General features: G+C 46.6%; 2 protein-coding genes and 1 long non-coding RNA gene across 5 annotated transcripts in view; 1 reads left to right on the forward strand and 2 right to left on the reverse strand.

Annotated features, from left to right (window-relative positions):
- The window catches only part of LOC146195960 (uncharacterized), a 90,853-nt gene that overhangs the window by 30,825 nt on the left and 45,843 nt on the right, over nucleotides 1-14,185 (forward strand). The gene's annotated exons all lie outside the window — the stretch shown is intronic.
- Nucleotides 5,275-8,052, reverse strand: LOC146195961 (uncharacterized). Its single transcript, XM_084595970.1, has 3 exons — nucleotides 7,888-8,052; nucleotides 7,019-7,175; nucleotides 5,275-5,782 (listed from the first exon to the last, which is right to left on the reverse strand). The coding sequence occupies exons 1-3, from the start codon at nucleotides 8,048-8,050 to the stop codon at nucleotides 5,275-5,277; spliced, it is 828 nt and encodes a 275-aa protein (XP_084452096.1). The 5' UTR covers nucleotides 8,051-8,052.
- Nucleotides 9,290-9,871, reverse strand: LOC146195962 (uncharacterized). The gene has a single exon (XM_084596305.1). It carries the CDS (start codon nucleotides 9,869-9,871, stop codon nucleotides 9,290-9,292), a length of 582 nt encoding a protein of 193 aa, XP_084452431.1.

A 14,185-nucleotide genomic window follows, 5' to 3' on the forward strand; every position in this document is an offset into this window, starting at 1 on the left:
TACTGCATCTGAGTGTAAAGAAGACCTCTGCGAAATGATTTTGCATCTCGTAGAGTCGTCTATAACTCGTCGTTTTACGCAGGAATAAAGACTTCGGGTTGAGCGCGCCACGACATTCCGCTCGCGTCTACAGCGCCTCGCAGGCGTTCCATAATAGTTTAAGCGAAACTGACCACACGCACGAGCTTGATACTGCATCTGAGTGTAAAGAAGACCTCTGCGAAATGATTTTGCATCTCGTAGAGTCGTCTATAACTCGTCGTTTTACGCAGGAATAAAGACTTCGGGTTGAGCGCGCCACGACATTCCGCTCGCGTCTACAGCGCCTCGCAGGCGTTCCATAATAGTTTAAGCCAAACTGACCACACGCACGAGCATGATACAGCATCAAATAAGAAACGGATAATAAGCAGTACAAGAGAACTTTAAACAGCACTGAACTGGAGAAAAAGCAAAACGTGAAGTAAATTAAATACAATACTTAGGCTAGAAAGTGGAAGTTATATGTGATAAATAGAGTTTAGAGTACAAAGCTACGAACGTCCAATATAAATGAACAGAGCGAGTTTTGGAAAATGTCAAGGTGAAGGCAAAAAGAGTTAAACAACATCTGCATTCTGTCGAGAGGGGAATGGGAATGACGAAACGGAGAAACTTGAAAATGTCAAGGTGAAGACAAAAAGAGTTAAACAACATCTGCATTCTGTCGAGAGGGGAATGGGAATGACGAAACGGAGAAACTTGAAAATGTCAAGGTGAAGACAAAAAGAGTTAAACAACATCTGCATTCTGTCGAGAGGGGAATGGGAATGACGAAACGGAGAAACTTGAAAATGTCAAGGTGAAGACAAAAAGAGTTAAACAACATCTGCATTCTGTCGAGAGGGGAATGGGAATGACGAAACGGAGAAACTTGGAAATGTCAAGGTGAAGACAAAACGAGTTAAACAACGTCTGCATTCTGTCGAGAGGGGAATGGGAATGACGAAACGGAGAAACTTGAAACTGTCTGAATTCCAGTAACACAGAGATTTGAGCTAGTTGGTTCATCTTCGATATTTTACCGGTGCTGCGACAGGGGACGAGGAACAAGAAGAGACGACAAGACAAGCGCTCGGACTATCGGACTAACAACTGAAGGTTTAATGAAACACAAGGAAATATATTCTCACATGACAACCAGAAGCGCATGCGCTATTCCTTGCCACAAAAAAAAAAAAAAGACAAAAACACCGAAACATACAGCTATGGATTCAAATATGACAGTTCACAATCATTGATAATTACTGATTGTGTGCTAACGCATGTGTTACTTTTTTTATGGATGTGATAGGCTTCACTAAGTTCTCTAGTTAGGCGCCCGACGATCGACGAGCACGTTTGTTGCTATCGCCGCAGTCAAGTTGCTTAGTTCTTTTGCGGGCGCAAGTCAGCCCAATAAAGAGTTAATTTCAGTACCATCAAGCCTGTGTCTTCTTTTGGTGTCTACGGCCTTGTCACCACTACGTGACAATATTTCTATATTACTATACTCAATGAGATATTTGTTTTTTTGTTCTCTATCGTTTTTTTCTTTCTTAGTGATGTGCTCTCCAATTCCTACACCATGTATACAAGACGTTCTGCTCACTGATTTCTTTCTATCTGACAGTCTTTTTATCTCAATTTCATTTCATGTGTTTTTGTTTCTTCGTTTGTATTCTATCTGTGTGTGTAAAGCTTGTGTGTGCATTTTTTTTAGTTGTGCTGTTGCACGAAGACCACGTGGTTGTTCCTGCGCTCATTAAATAAAGATTGATTACTATTATTATTATTATTATTATTATTATTATTATTATTATTATTATTATTATTATTATTATTATTATTATTATTATTATTATTATTATTATTATTATTATTATTATTATTATTATTATTACTATATGCCGTGCTCCCCCTAGGTCATAAAAATAATAGCTCGCAGGCTCGCTCATATCTCGCTCGGCCCGAGCTGCATATGCGAAGCAATAACACTGCATTTCAACGAATGCATTTCCACTAACGTTCTGCGCTTGCTGGACGACTCTTCAGCCGCCTATTTTGCCAGGATGTCATGCGAAAATAGAGCGAGGGGATCGGTCCGCGCTTTTTTCCACGAAACAACGTCCCTTACTTCCTCGACGCGACAAACTAGTGAACAATAATTGTGTGCGGCGCTAGCATACTCTAGGCCCTCGGAAGGATGTCTGGATGAATGGATGCACACGAATATTATTGTCTCCTCCTGGCCTCCAGTGCGGAAGCGCGTCCTGGTTTGCCAGTGCCGCGTTCAGACTGCAGTCGCATCTGTCGTAAGTGTCGTATGCATCGCAATGCCCGTAGCTGCTGGAACTCCCGTTTACGTAGCTTACGACCGCGCATGTTCACACTGTGCCGTTCGGTAAGATACGTTCTTTACGACTAGCCAATCAACGCTCTCGGCTCGCATTCTCCAAGACGGCGCCGGTTAGCAAGCGGCTGTTAGCGGATGTCGAAGCTTTGCAAGCTCAAAATGAGCTTATAATCGTCTACGGACTCCACCTACGCAGGCGGAGACGTAATAGAAGAATGTGGGTGCGTCAGATCTTCCTGGATAGAGCCGTGGATGGAGATTTTCACGATCTTTTTGCGAAGTTGAGGGCTGGCGATACCGCCCTGTTTTACAACTTTGTCCGGATGTCACCACAGCAATTCGACTTTCTCGAAAGCCTCGTCAGACCGCTGATTCAAGTCCAAGAGACTCCGCTGCGAGAATCCCTGTCATCTGCAGAGCGTTTGGCTATAACCCTGAGGTAAGCATATGTCTCTTTCTCTGCTTCGGATGGTAGATGCGGGTGTAGGCGAGCGTTTAACATCGTACCTGTGCAGATGGCTGTTGGCGAAATTAGTTTGCTTTTTGCCGACAGAAAGCTGCAGTACGTAGCGTGTATAGTGGTGGGTTTCTAGTTACAGCCATGCACATATTTTAAAAACAGTGTCGCGCGCTCCGAAGCCAGTATCGAGTACATATTTGGAGTATTCGGGGGTGCAATATGCTAAATATAGCAAATTCACGCTGCGTTTTTGCTTTCCAAAGGGGTTATGTACAGCATTCTGATTTCACAAAGAGAACAAGCGGGCAATAATAAATGAAGGTTTTTGCATAGATCGACATTTTTTTTTTTTCAGAAGTGAACGTTACTTTTTACCATGAATGCCTCCTGCTCACATCGTAGTCCATGAATAATAATTTCCGCCCCTTACAGTCTACAGAGCAGCTGTGAACAGCTGTTTACATGCAGTGTTTTTAACAGAATGCAGTGAGCACATATATGTTGTCTTTTTATATTAAAGGTTCTTGGCAAGTGGAAACAGCTACCAGTCCCTGCCATACAGCTTCAGGGTTGGGAAGTCGACCATATCACAACTGATTCCTGAAGTGTGCATCGCTATATGGAAGGTGCTCAAACCAAGGGTGCTGAGGCAGCCAGATCATAGACAACTTAAGGTTATTGCCGATGAATTTATGTGGAAGTGGAATTTTCCAAACTGTGTTGGTGCTATCGATGGCAAGCATATTCATTTGGATGCACCGCCAAATTCTGGCTCCGTGTATTTCAATTACAAGCGCAGCTTTAGCATCAACCTCATGGCATCCTGCGATGCTGGCTACAGATTCACAAGTGTTTACATAGGGGCATTTGGCAGCGAAAGCGACGGTGGTGTTTTTTCAGCGTGCGGGCTTGGTGAAATCGTTGAAAGCGCGCCCCAAACGTTCCCATCCGCCGTCGCTTTGTCCAATGATGGCCCTGAGCTCCCGTTTGTATTGGTAGCAGACGACGCATTTCCCTTAAAACACAACCTAATGAAGCCGTACCCTGGTGTCCAACCACCAAACACACCAAAAAGGGTGTACAACTACAGGCTTTCGCGAGCACGGCGGTGCAGAGAAAATGCTTTCGGAATTTTGTGTGCACGATGGAGAGTGCTCCGGAACCGCATGAGTCTGCTGCCGAAGAATGCGGTTGCAGTTTCAGCTGCTTGCTGTTGCCTGCACAATTACCTGATGCAGGAGGGGAGGCTGCCAGGTGGCTACGGTCCACCGCAGTTTGGAGATACTACAAACAGTGCAGGTGCAGTCATGCCAGGAGAATGGAGAAACGGCACTGAACCCCTGCCACAAATACCTAGACAAGGCTCTAATGCTTATTCTAAGAAAGCGTCTGAAGTGAGAGACTTCTTTGCAGCTTATTTTCATGGTGAGGGTTCCGTGAGCTGGCAATGGGTTTAAATTTAAATGCAAGTTAGCTGTTTTTTTTTTCTGTGGCATCCTGTTCAGCGACATATGTCTTGACAGCATCGTGATTTGCCTTAATTGTGCGCTGTTCTTTTGCTGTAACTGTATTGCATAAGTGATAATGTATCACTAATAATGAAATAAATGTTTTGCGAACACAAGCGTCGTTTTGATAATGTTTATTTCGTTCGTAAAGGGCTTTTGCACTGCATAAATATTTTGTAACAAGATTGTTCGGTCATTTAGGTGCATAATAATAAACAGAAACTTTTCACTTCATTTTTTCGATCTTAAGTACCCGAGGGCATTGTGTACAGATCGAGAGGTAGAGTTAACATATGGAACATTTCTGGGATATGCTAGGAAAAAAGAGCAAAATACAGCACGAACAAGCAATGGAAAAATGAGCAAAATTACGGGAGCGATGCAAAAATAAATCAAGTGAGATAATAGCAAATAAGATATAACAACATGTAAAGCAGAAAATAAAGCATAAGTTATAGTTAGTTGAAGGGGCATCAGGTGTTCGACAATTTTACTTTCAAACATTATCTGGCGACGTGCTTGATTTTTGTGTTGTCCTCCTACCTTAAAAAAAAAAAAGACAAATGCATCCATTTAATCCAGGTTCTATGGGAACTATTACTTCTATATGTAAGAGAAAAAAAAATATGCCCAGCATATGGTTTTTACTCTGTCTCAGAAGCTGTTTGCAGCACATGTTTGAAGCCTGGCCCAATGAGGATCATGCACACTACAATAGGTAATTGGGCTGCTGCTGTCGCTCCAGCCATTTAATGGAGGGGAGTGATGCCTGTAGGCGACAGTAACTGCACAATTATCTTTTGAAGTGCATATGATCATCATTGAGCCAGGTTTCCCGTCTTTGACAGTGCTGCAAACCGCCTCCGAGGCGGAGTATATTGCATCACACAGAACAAAAGAATACATTCCAAAATTTTAGGGCTTCTACTCCATTAAACATCTGCATCGTTCAGCTTGAATGCTTCCTCAACCAATAGTCTGTGGATTTTAAGTTCTAGGTGCTCTTTTCTACGCTCATCCACCTTACTGAGGAGGCCTTTCAAGCTCAATAAGAAGGGTTCGTCGTCATCTACTGACATGGCAGCTGTTTTTAGCTCATTCAGCCTATGGCGATTCGCTTGGAGCGTTGACAACAATAACTCATCCAAGTCGCTCTTCTTTCTTTTTGTGCGCTTGTTTTTATCCGATGCAGCCGTTTCTCCTGAACAGGAAGGTACATTTGCTGCAGACCTATTATCTCCCTCATTGCTTGGCTCTCTCGAAGCTTCTGGAAGGGGTGATACTTGCATAATATCCTCAGGAAGTGACGTCTCCTCTTGAGTGCTGTCAACGTAGAACGTGCGGCATAGACCTTCCACAGATGCAATTGAGTCATTGACTGGCTCAAGTGGCTGCTGAGTCAAAGGAACTGCAGCTGTAGGTTCGTCTCTTCTCGCCAGGCTGCGTACAGTAACGACAAAAACAAAAACACATTAGATGCCTATATTCACACAAACTCAGGCATTATTAAAATTAGAGGGCAGTGCAATGCAAATCTGTATCACATGGGGCTGTCTTTAAACTTCCCATTAACATTGACAAGCCAATGTGCCCAAATGTACAGGCTGGCTTTAGCTTGTAAATATTCCACTCCTGGTCGCCCTTTGTTACAGTACAACTGAACATAAATGCTAGAAATTTTCTCTTCAATGAATATAGGCTCCGATGAAAAACAAATTCTCCAGCACTACTTGTGACGGTACACATTTTTTTTTTCTTCAAAAAAAAAAAAAAATTCTAATGTAAACTACAGCAGAGCAAGAAATTAGAAATGTGAACGAATTTGGTTCAAGCGCATGCCTGTCCACCGCAGGCAGTGTGACAGTGGCCTTGCACGCCAGCTTCTGTCCTCGCGCTTCCCCAGTACTCTGCCGGCAAACGTTTGATGCTGCCGCTCACAAGAGTTCCCCAACATTCGGTCAAAGAAGCAAGGCGGTGCGTGACGCCCGCGGGGAGTTTCCATCTGGCCCATAGCGGGGTGAGTCTTTTTGTTTCGGGGCGAAGATCCTATCTCAGTCGGTACATCCCTTTTTTTTTTTCTTTTTTTTTCGACAACCCCGTTCGCACGTACTTCTGGCGCGCGGTCCTTCAGCAGCGCTTCCCACGAGATCCACTTTACGAATGTTGGAAAGGGATCTTCGAGACGTTTCGGTGCGGCGACTAAAAAGGTCGTGCAGCTGTATCCAAACAATGAGTCGGGGTGCGCAATAGACACAAACGTTCGCGAAACGCGTCCCATTAACTCCCCCCCTTCGGCAGATATGCTGTTTACTTTTCGTCTTTTACGGCGGTCTTCTTTCAAACACCAGTGGGTCCACGCCAGCTCGGTTCTGCGGCCCGACCACAACCTTGCTAATCATCGGCCTTTTGCTGCAGGGCAATACTGTTTCCTCACTTGTTGTCAACGAAGACGTCCTACAAACGCCTGGACGCCTCCGGTCGCAAAGCACTAAAGAATCTAAAACCAAAAAGGAACAGCGGGAGCATGCTTTCCTCCTGCGCAACAGCCCAGCGTAACTGCTTGCATTTCTTCGTCAAAATATGGCCGCTGCAGCTGCTTCTAAAATTATCAACCCATGCTTAGCAGCAAAATTCCACAGCTACTGACTAGCAATAAAGCAAATAATTCGCTTTTACCTTCGGCGTTGTATAGCGTCAACCAGGAACATAAGGTTTGGCATAAGGACCCATGCTTTCTCCACGTCCGCTGCGCCACTTCCAGACTTTACATACACCTTTCGTAGTCGAAGGAACTTCTGTCGCAGATAGCTCCAGCGGTGCTGTAACACTGCCGCTGCATTGAGCATAGAAAAAGAACGTGTTTACACAATGCAAACAACACATTGCAAACGGCGTACGCTGAAAGGAAGCTGGCTGCTGCCGTATTTGTAGCCGAGCATAAAGTTTATGTACACCGACGTAGAAGTGAGCTATATGAACGTTTATTATGGCCTGCCAGTCTGAGTTTGGCAGGGTGGCAACCGAATCAAAAAGGGTAATGGCTTATTATGTGCGACGAAGTGATAGCATAGTCGGTCCTCATGCAGACACTCCTGCGAACCGTTCCCATAGACAGCCTTGAATGTTTCGGTGTACGGTTCAACTCTACACCGATGGTTGTCACATGCAGCGAATAGCACTTCTGTGCTAGATTTCATGATGATTTAAACTATAAATCAGTAACGCACTCGTGAGAGATTTCCAAGCCCACCTCTGCACCAGAAATCGCCGCTTCACATTGTGTTAGCGACACAGCTCCAACAACGCCCGAAAAACATCTTGACAGGATCCTTATCCTACCACATAAAAACATTATTGCAAACATGTCGGTAATTAATGGTACGCAGGTATATCTGACGGGTTGCGAAAGTGCACTGAAACAAAACGGACAGCGCATTACCGCAAACATTATCAACACTCGCACTGCGCCATAACTTCAATTTTCTAGACGAGAGAGAGAATTTGATTGCAGTTTGTCCACAAAAGAAAAATCGAAAATCACTTACTGGTTTGATTCAATGCACTGGATATTTGCAGCCATGCATCATTTTGTAGTTGCTTGTCACGGTGTGACTTCAGCCGCTGATCATAAAGAACCGACCTCTGCCGTACTTCTTCGATGAGCAGCTCATCATTGCACAGTGAAGACACTCCTCCTGTACTGCACATTGTTAAGCTGCGGGCAGAAACACAACACGAACACTGGCGAGCCGAAACAATCTAGCAGTGTCGGAACTATCACAACGTCGAGTGGTGCCGTCTGCTATCCGTCAGCGCGCGAAGTCTGGGAGGACCGGAAGCCCAGAGACCGGAAAGGGAAAACCGAAACGGCTATGCTCATTGGTCACGTCGTAACAGACGCATCTCTACTAGTCGTAAAAGTCGCGGGTCCTCCGACATTTACGACCACGCCGGCTGCGTACGTTGCGCATTTTACGCTCAATACGGCAGTAGTCTGAACAGACACGTTACGTTTTTTGCTCTTACGCTTACGATCATTACGAACGATAGGTGCGTTGGGCACGTAGTCTGAACGCGTTGGAATGGGTTAACAGTGGGAGGAGGTGAGTCAGGGTGTCTCCACAGATGGCTCACTCGTCTGTAGGCGGAAACAGAGTCCACTCAAATATTGTGAACAAATTTTTGCAGAAAATATGCTAGGTAGTCCTGGTAACCCTTCCCGCCAAACGGGCTTAGCTTGACGGCCGCAGGACTGGATCGGAAAAAAGGTCAGTTTTTGAAAGCGCGAACTACGCATTCGGAGTGCGTCGATTGGCACAAGAGAGCAAGACCAAGAGGTGAATAGCGTTTGGGGAAGTCAAAATAACTTCAATGCAAAAATATAAAGGCAGATGAGTTACCTTAAAAAGGATATAAAGACTTCATTAAATTTCGCAAGGGCGAAAGTGAACGACTTTACCTACATTTACTATAATCTAACAACTGCCATGTCCTGCTCGAGGCGGTTCGCCCACTCCGCGCACAGCTCTGCGAAGAACATGTGGATACAGCAGAGGGCACTCGTTCTATAAATTTCGCTCCAATAGGCAATATGAATTCGGAAAATAATTTAGTTGGAAACCAAAGGTAAAAAAAGCTAGCAGCTAGGCCATTTGGCTACCAAAGCTGAGTTCGCGAATCAGCGTAAAGTTGTCGGTTCCAACATTGAAGCATGTTTGTAATGCCAAACGGATTCATCGGATCAGCAAAAAGGTGATTCCGTATAGAGAGAGGGACAGGGGTGACAGAGACATGATGGTAAATGTCATGCCTGCTCTGCCAAAGCTCGTTTGGTGGCCCCAAGAGGGACCGGGAAAAAAAAAAGCTGCTGAGCAGCTTTGAGCCTCCGATTAAAGACCTTGAGAGTTCCAGTGGAAGAAGTGGCTAGCTGAAGATAGAGCACGTACTTCACATCGGGTAGTGCCGTGCGATGGCCTCGATCAACCGTAGGAAAGGGTCACTGCAACGCCGTCGCCCGTTGATCGACAACCACCACATCCACGCGAGGTGCGAGTCCGTGAGGCCATCCGTCATCCGCCACCCGCTTCGTATCAGCCGGTTCTTGACTTTCTGCCATGCGCTTTCAATATTCTGCGTGTGCGCGCCGGTAACGGGGTTCACGAAAAACTGTGTATGGTTCACAGTTTTGTGAATCAAGTTCATGTTTACCCCGTTACCGTCCACCAATCCCGGCACACACTGGTAGGCCGCCCACTCGTCGCTGAGGATGGTGGTCCCCGGACGGACGTTTGCGGAGATGATGGCTCCAAGTGTCGCTGAGTCCCGCCGGTCGACCTTGAAGAGTCGCAGCTCTTTTGTGGCCACCCATATCATGCCGAAAATCCATGGGCCGCGATCGATGACGCCACCGTAATTGTTCTGCCTGTGGGGCGGAACGTTATCGCCTGCCAAAAGGCGGCCGCGGTTGTACTTTCTCTTGCCGCGCATGAGGCACTCATCGACCTGCACATCCTCACCGGGACCGCCCATCGGCGGCTGCAGCTGGAGCTCGGCGCAGCAGACTTTGCGAACGTAATTGCACCAGTCGGTGCACGTTTGTTTGGAAATGTCGTTGCCTTCCATAGCCCTGGTGCTGGTGATTGAAACGTCCTTTGCCATGCAATAGGTGATATAAAGGGCATATGATCGCGACAACTTGACATTTGGGCGGCCGAGGCTGTCCTTTCTGGCGAAAAAACTTGCTGAGGTGCCAGCGGTCGCCTGAAGAGCTGCGGGCCCGTGCAGTGCAGCGGTGCCGTGCAGCTGCGAAAGCTGCTTCCGGCATCTATTGCACCGAAATTGGGCCCGTCGTCCGTTCGTCGACTTCCGATAGAAGGTGACTACTTGTCCGTCGCAGGTCGGGCGAGCGCTGTTGAAACCCAGCTGGCCACACACTCCCCAAAACTCCGCCGTCGCCGGACGACCGACAGGGGCCGTCGAAGCTTGGGGTCGCACCGCTGACGACTGGGGTGCCAGTCCCAAACCTCTCACGAAGTCTTCCTGGACCCTTGCGTCATCCATGATTCGGCCCATTTCACAGAACTTAGGGTCCTTACGGGGGGCAGCCATCATGAATATCGAGCAGTCGCAACAAATCCAGAGAGATGCAAGAGAACGACTGAAAGAAGGCCCGGCATTTTATACCATCGTGGCCAGGCTGTTGGCGCTCTCCTCGCCCTCACCTTCCAATCGGCGAGCCTCTCTCACCGTCACCCTCAATTTAAAAAAAACAACAACAAAAAAAAAAAAAACTCATTTCCTGGCGCTCTCTCGCCCTCGCTCTCATCCCAACTTAAACTGCTGGTCCTCACACACCCTCATCCTCAATTCTTATCTTTCCCCCCTCACCCTCAACCTCATGTTCAGCAGCTTTAATCTTGTAGTTATTTTTCATTATTTTCGACCTATGACAATGTTCTTGAGTCGAAGTAGACGCAAACAATTCTCCTCTGCATCCGCTGTCGGCGGTGTCAAGCCGCGTAGATAATTTATGCTTAACAATCAGAATTTCGAGAGAATAATACTGGACTTTAAGACGCGGGCTGCGTTCATGCTGTGGCGAATCACTGGCAAGAGCCATCTGGTACATGTTCCGACAGCTGCTGACAATGAGATATGCACTGCGCCGGGAAACCAGGGGCTGTGAAAAGTGCAAAGCAAAATTGTGACAGTGCCCTAAGCCACCAATAAAAGGCGAAATTGTGAGAAGGAAGGAAAATAGCTACTGCCGTAGTTCACCGGGCAAACCTGCCCACCGATTCGCTCTCCGTATGTTTGAAGGAGATAGAGCGACGAAATATTCCACAGTCCACACCGCGTGAAGATGGAAATGGTACGAACAACTTCTATCCAGCCTCTTACGGAAGGCATGAGGCTTATACGGCATACTAAAAAACAGAACAATGCAATGTAATTTAAGGAACAGAGAAACGCTATTCAGCAGAAGCCTAATCTCTCGCTCCCTTCGATTTTAGGGAAAGGGGACACAGCATGCAAGCCTGGGGCCGTGTGCTACAGTTTCAGATATGTACCCCCGTGCATAAACTCCACGCCTTCCGAGATATCTGCCCGCCAAATTTTTCTGACAGAGAAGCAGTTATTTCTGAGATATACGAGCCCTCCTTGACATACTTTCCATCTTATCCAAGCAATTTTGTATGGCACATATTTTTATACTGAAAAAATGCAATCGTTTCGGTTCGCGTGGATTATACCACTTTTGTCCGCGGCAATTTGGCAGACGCCGCGTAAAAAAGCGGTTCTTTGGGCATGGCGCCGCAAGTGCCACCAACGATCTGTTCCGGTCGCGTCCCTCCAGGAACAAACAGAAAACACAAAGTCAAACACGTAATTCTGTTGCGCTTCTGATTATCACAGACGCCACCGCACCTAAGACCGTTTTTTGTTTATTTTCAACTACTGTTGAAGTTACACGACAACAGAACGGGACAGCGTCTAACTAGAGCATTACGGCGGGAAAGGTGAACAGGCCAGCGTTCCGTGCATAAGGCTTCGTTATGCTTCCTAAAGAGCGTGCCTAATCTAGGTACAGTTATGAAAAAAAAAAAAGCTGCGCTTTGTACGGGACCAGAAAAGCAACACACATGCGCCAACTAGCCCGAATCCACACTCTGCATCAGTTCACCTATGTTCGCATCTCCTGACCTGTCCCATTCAGGGCAGTATATCCGCATATTCAAAAAGCGGAGACCGGATTGCCTGCGCTATCAAGGCAAAAGCCGTAGAAAAATGAAACTCACCTCGAACCTGCATGACGTAGTGCACACATTTTGCTTGGACCGCGCCTTTCTCGAAAATATCCTGGGGCACACACAGCCACAATAGAAACGTATTCGCGCACATTGTGCACGGACATTCTTGAGCATATAAAATTTGCAACAGCCCACCAAAGTGTTGATTTGAACATAAACGTCAACAATTTTAGTTGTCCGACCGAAAGCTACACAGCAGCACGAAGTCACAAACTGAATAGCTTGCCCACCCATTCCTGCAGATCGCTGTCTTTTTTTTTTTTTTCTGACGGGGAGGGGGGGGGGGGGGGGGGGGGAGTGTAAGTTAGAGGAATACCCCTCGTTTAGGCAGAGAGCGCAGGAAATGAACGAATGGCAGTGGACTGAGAGCAATGCTGTCATGCGCATGCTTGTCTCCACCCGGTGCCTCAGGGAGATCTGATAAGACAGCCACAGCTGTCACTTGAGTCCGGCCGTGGACCGGCGTTACTAAGCGCGTGTGGTCTGCCCGCCGCGCGGAAGAGTTTTTTTTTTTTTTTTTTTTTTTCTAACGGCTTTTCTAATGACCGCTGCCCTCGCTGTGGGGGGAGTCTAGCCTGTCGTCTGCGCATTGCAACAGGGAGCACAGCTCAGCGCACAATTGCTTGCTTAGTACTTTATCTGTCGCCTCCCATGTGGTGTGGCTCTGTCCTAGTACAGAGTTGGTCTTCAAACGAAGCGCCGCCAGCCAAAGCTCTCAGGCGTGCGGTTGAGGCGCGCCTCGGCTACCAGCGTTCAGGCTACAACTTTCTGGATCTCTGTACCCCACCCGATGGAACATCTTACCGGCCTAGTACGAGTAGTGGCTTTCGTTGCTTCGTTTTTAGTGTGTTAGCAACATACACATGGTGTATGCGTGTGTGTTTGGCACAAGGCAGAAAAAGGGACAGGACGCTATCTGAAAGCACGCACCTCGCTCACACGAGAAGCGACACGGGGAATCTGTAGAAGAGAGGAGGCCTCTTTTCTTCCGCAGAAATGACTAAGCACAATCTAAAAGCAGTCATGTCAATTTTAATCTGACATACAGATTCAAGAGGACACACGCCATGACTATGCGCGGGATTAGGTTGTGTTGCGCATTCGAAAGTACGTATCACGCAAACCCTCGTAGTTTTGTTCCCCGAAATCATCTTCTTGATGGGACCTAGCAGACGTTTTAACAATATGCGAGACACATGATTTCTGGTGCGACTCTCGCCTTGGCGGCATGCACATAAGTACTTAATCTCAGCTGGTCATCTTGACCTTAACAAAGTTCAATGAAACTTCAAAAATTCTCATAAAGTCGGAAGCTATCATATAGCAGCCCATTTTAACTAAACCAACCGAATGAGTCCGAGCGACCTGGACTCCTGGAGGGCTAAACTTCGATGTCACCCTCCCATCTCAATCGGTAACAAAAAAAAAAAAAAAAACCATTCCACAGCGGGTCATGCACGGGCCGTGCAGACCTCTATCACCGAGTGTGAAGTGATGTTTCGTACCTTTCCAGGAATCTAAACACTGCTTTGTCTTAGTTAAAAAATTCCAGTTCAACAGCTCCGCTATTTCTGCAGAATTGAACCAGCATCACATTTTCGTTTTACTTGCTTTCGATAGGGAGACCTTGAAAGCCGACATAAATGGGGTCCACCTCTACAGTGAAGCTGCTATTCGCAAAGTAATGGAAGTGTAAGAACACTGGCACACTGGCGTGTGTGAGAAAACTTTCTATCAAGATAGTTCAACTCATTAAGTAATTAGATAAGGCGACCGAGGTTTCAACTGCTAACGCAAGAGACGAATTCCATCTTAAGGCGGTATGCTTCGCATACCTTTTTCTACCGTGGAAATTTGATGGTAATATGGAATTGCAACGGGTCTTGTACCTTGCTCCTCTTCACTGTGGCGGTGCTCCTCAATAGCATCACTGGCAAGCGTCTCTAAAACAGAGGTGGCCACCTTACAGGGAAATCGCACTGATCAGTGTTTGCAGCTTGTACGCCCACGCTATGTGTCATTTTGTGTAGGC

The sequence above is a fragment of the Amblyomma maculatum genome, chromosome 3 (genome assembly GCF_055883805.1).
Source record: "Amblyomma maculatum isolate TAMU_Amacu chromosome 3, ASM5588380v1, whole genome shotgun sequence".
In the NCBI taxonomy this organism is placed as follows: domain Eukaryota; kingdom Metazoa; phylum Arthropoda; class Arachnida; order Ixodida; family Ixodidae; genus Amblyomma; species Amblyomma maculatum.

Bases quoted from the DNA above. Each gene is read 5' to 3' on its own strand.
- LOC146195962 (XM_084596305.1), bottom strand. From the start codon at position 9,871: ATGGGCGGTCCCGGTGAGGATGTGCAGGTCGATGAGTGCCTCATGCGC.
- LOC146195961 (XM_084595970.1), bottom strand. From the start codon at position 8,050: ATGTGCAGTACAGGAGGAGTGTCTTCACTGTGCAATGATGAGCTGCTC. The intron at 7,176-7,887 runs GTAAGTGATTTT...TGCTCAATGCAG, and splicing joins CAGTGCATTGAATCAAACCA to CGGCAGTGTTACAGCACCGC. The intron at 5,783-7,018 runs GTAAAAGCGAAT...TACTGTACGCAG, and splicing joins GACGCTATACAACGCCGAAG to CCTGGCGAGAAGAGACGAAC.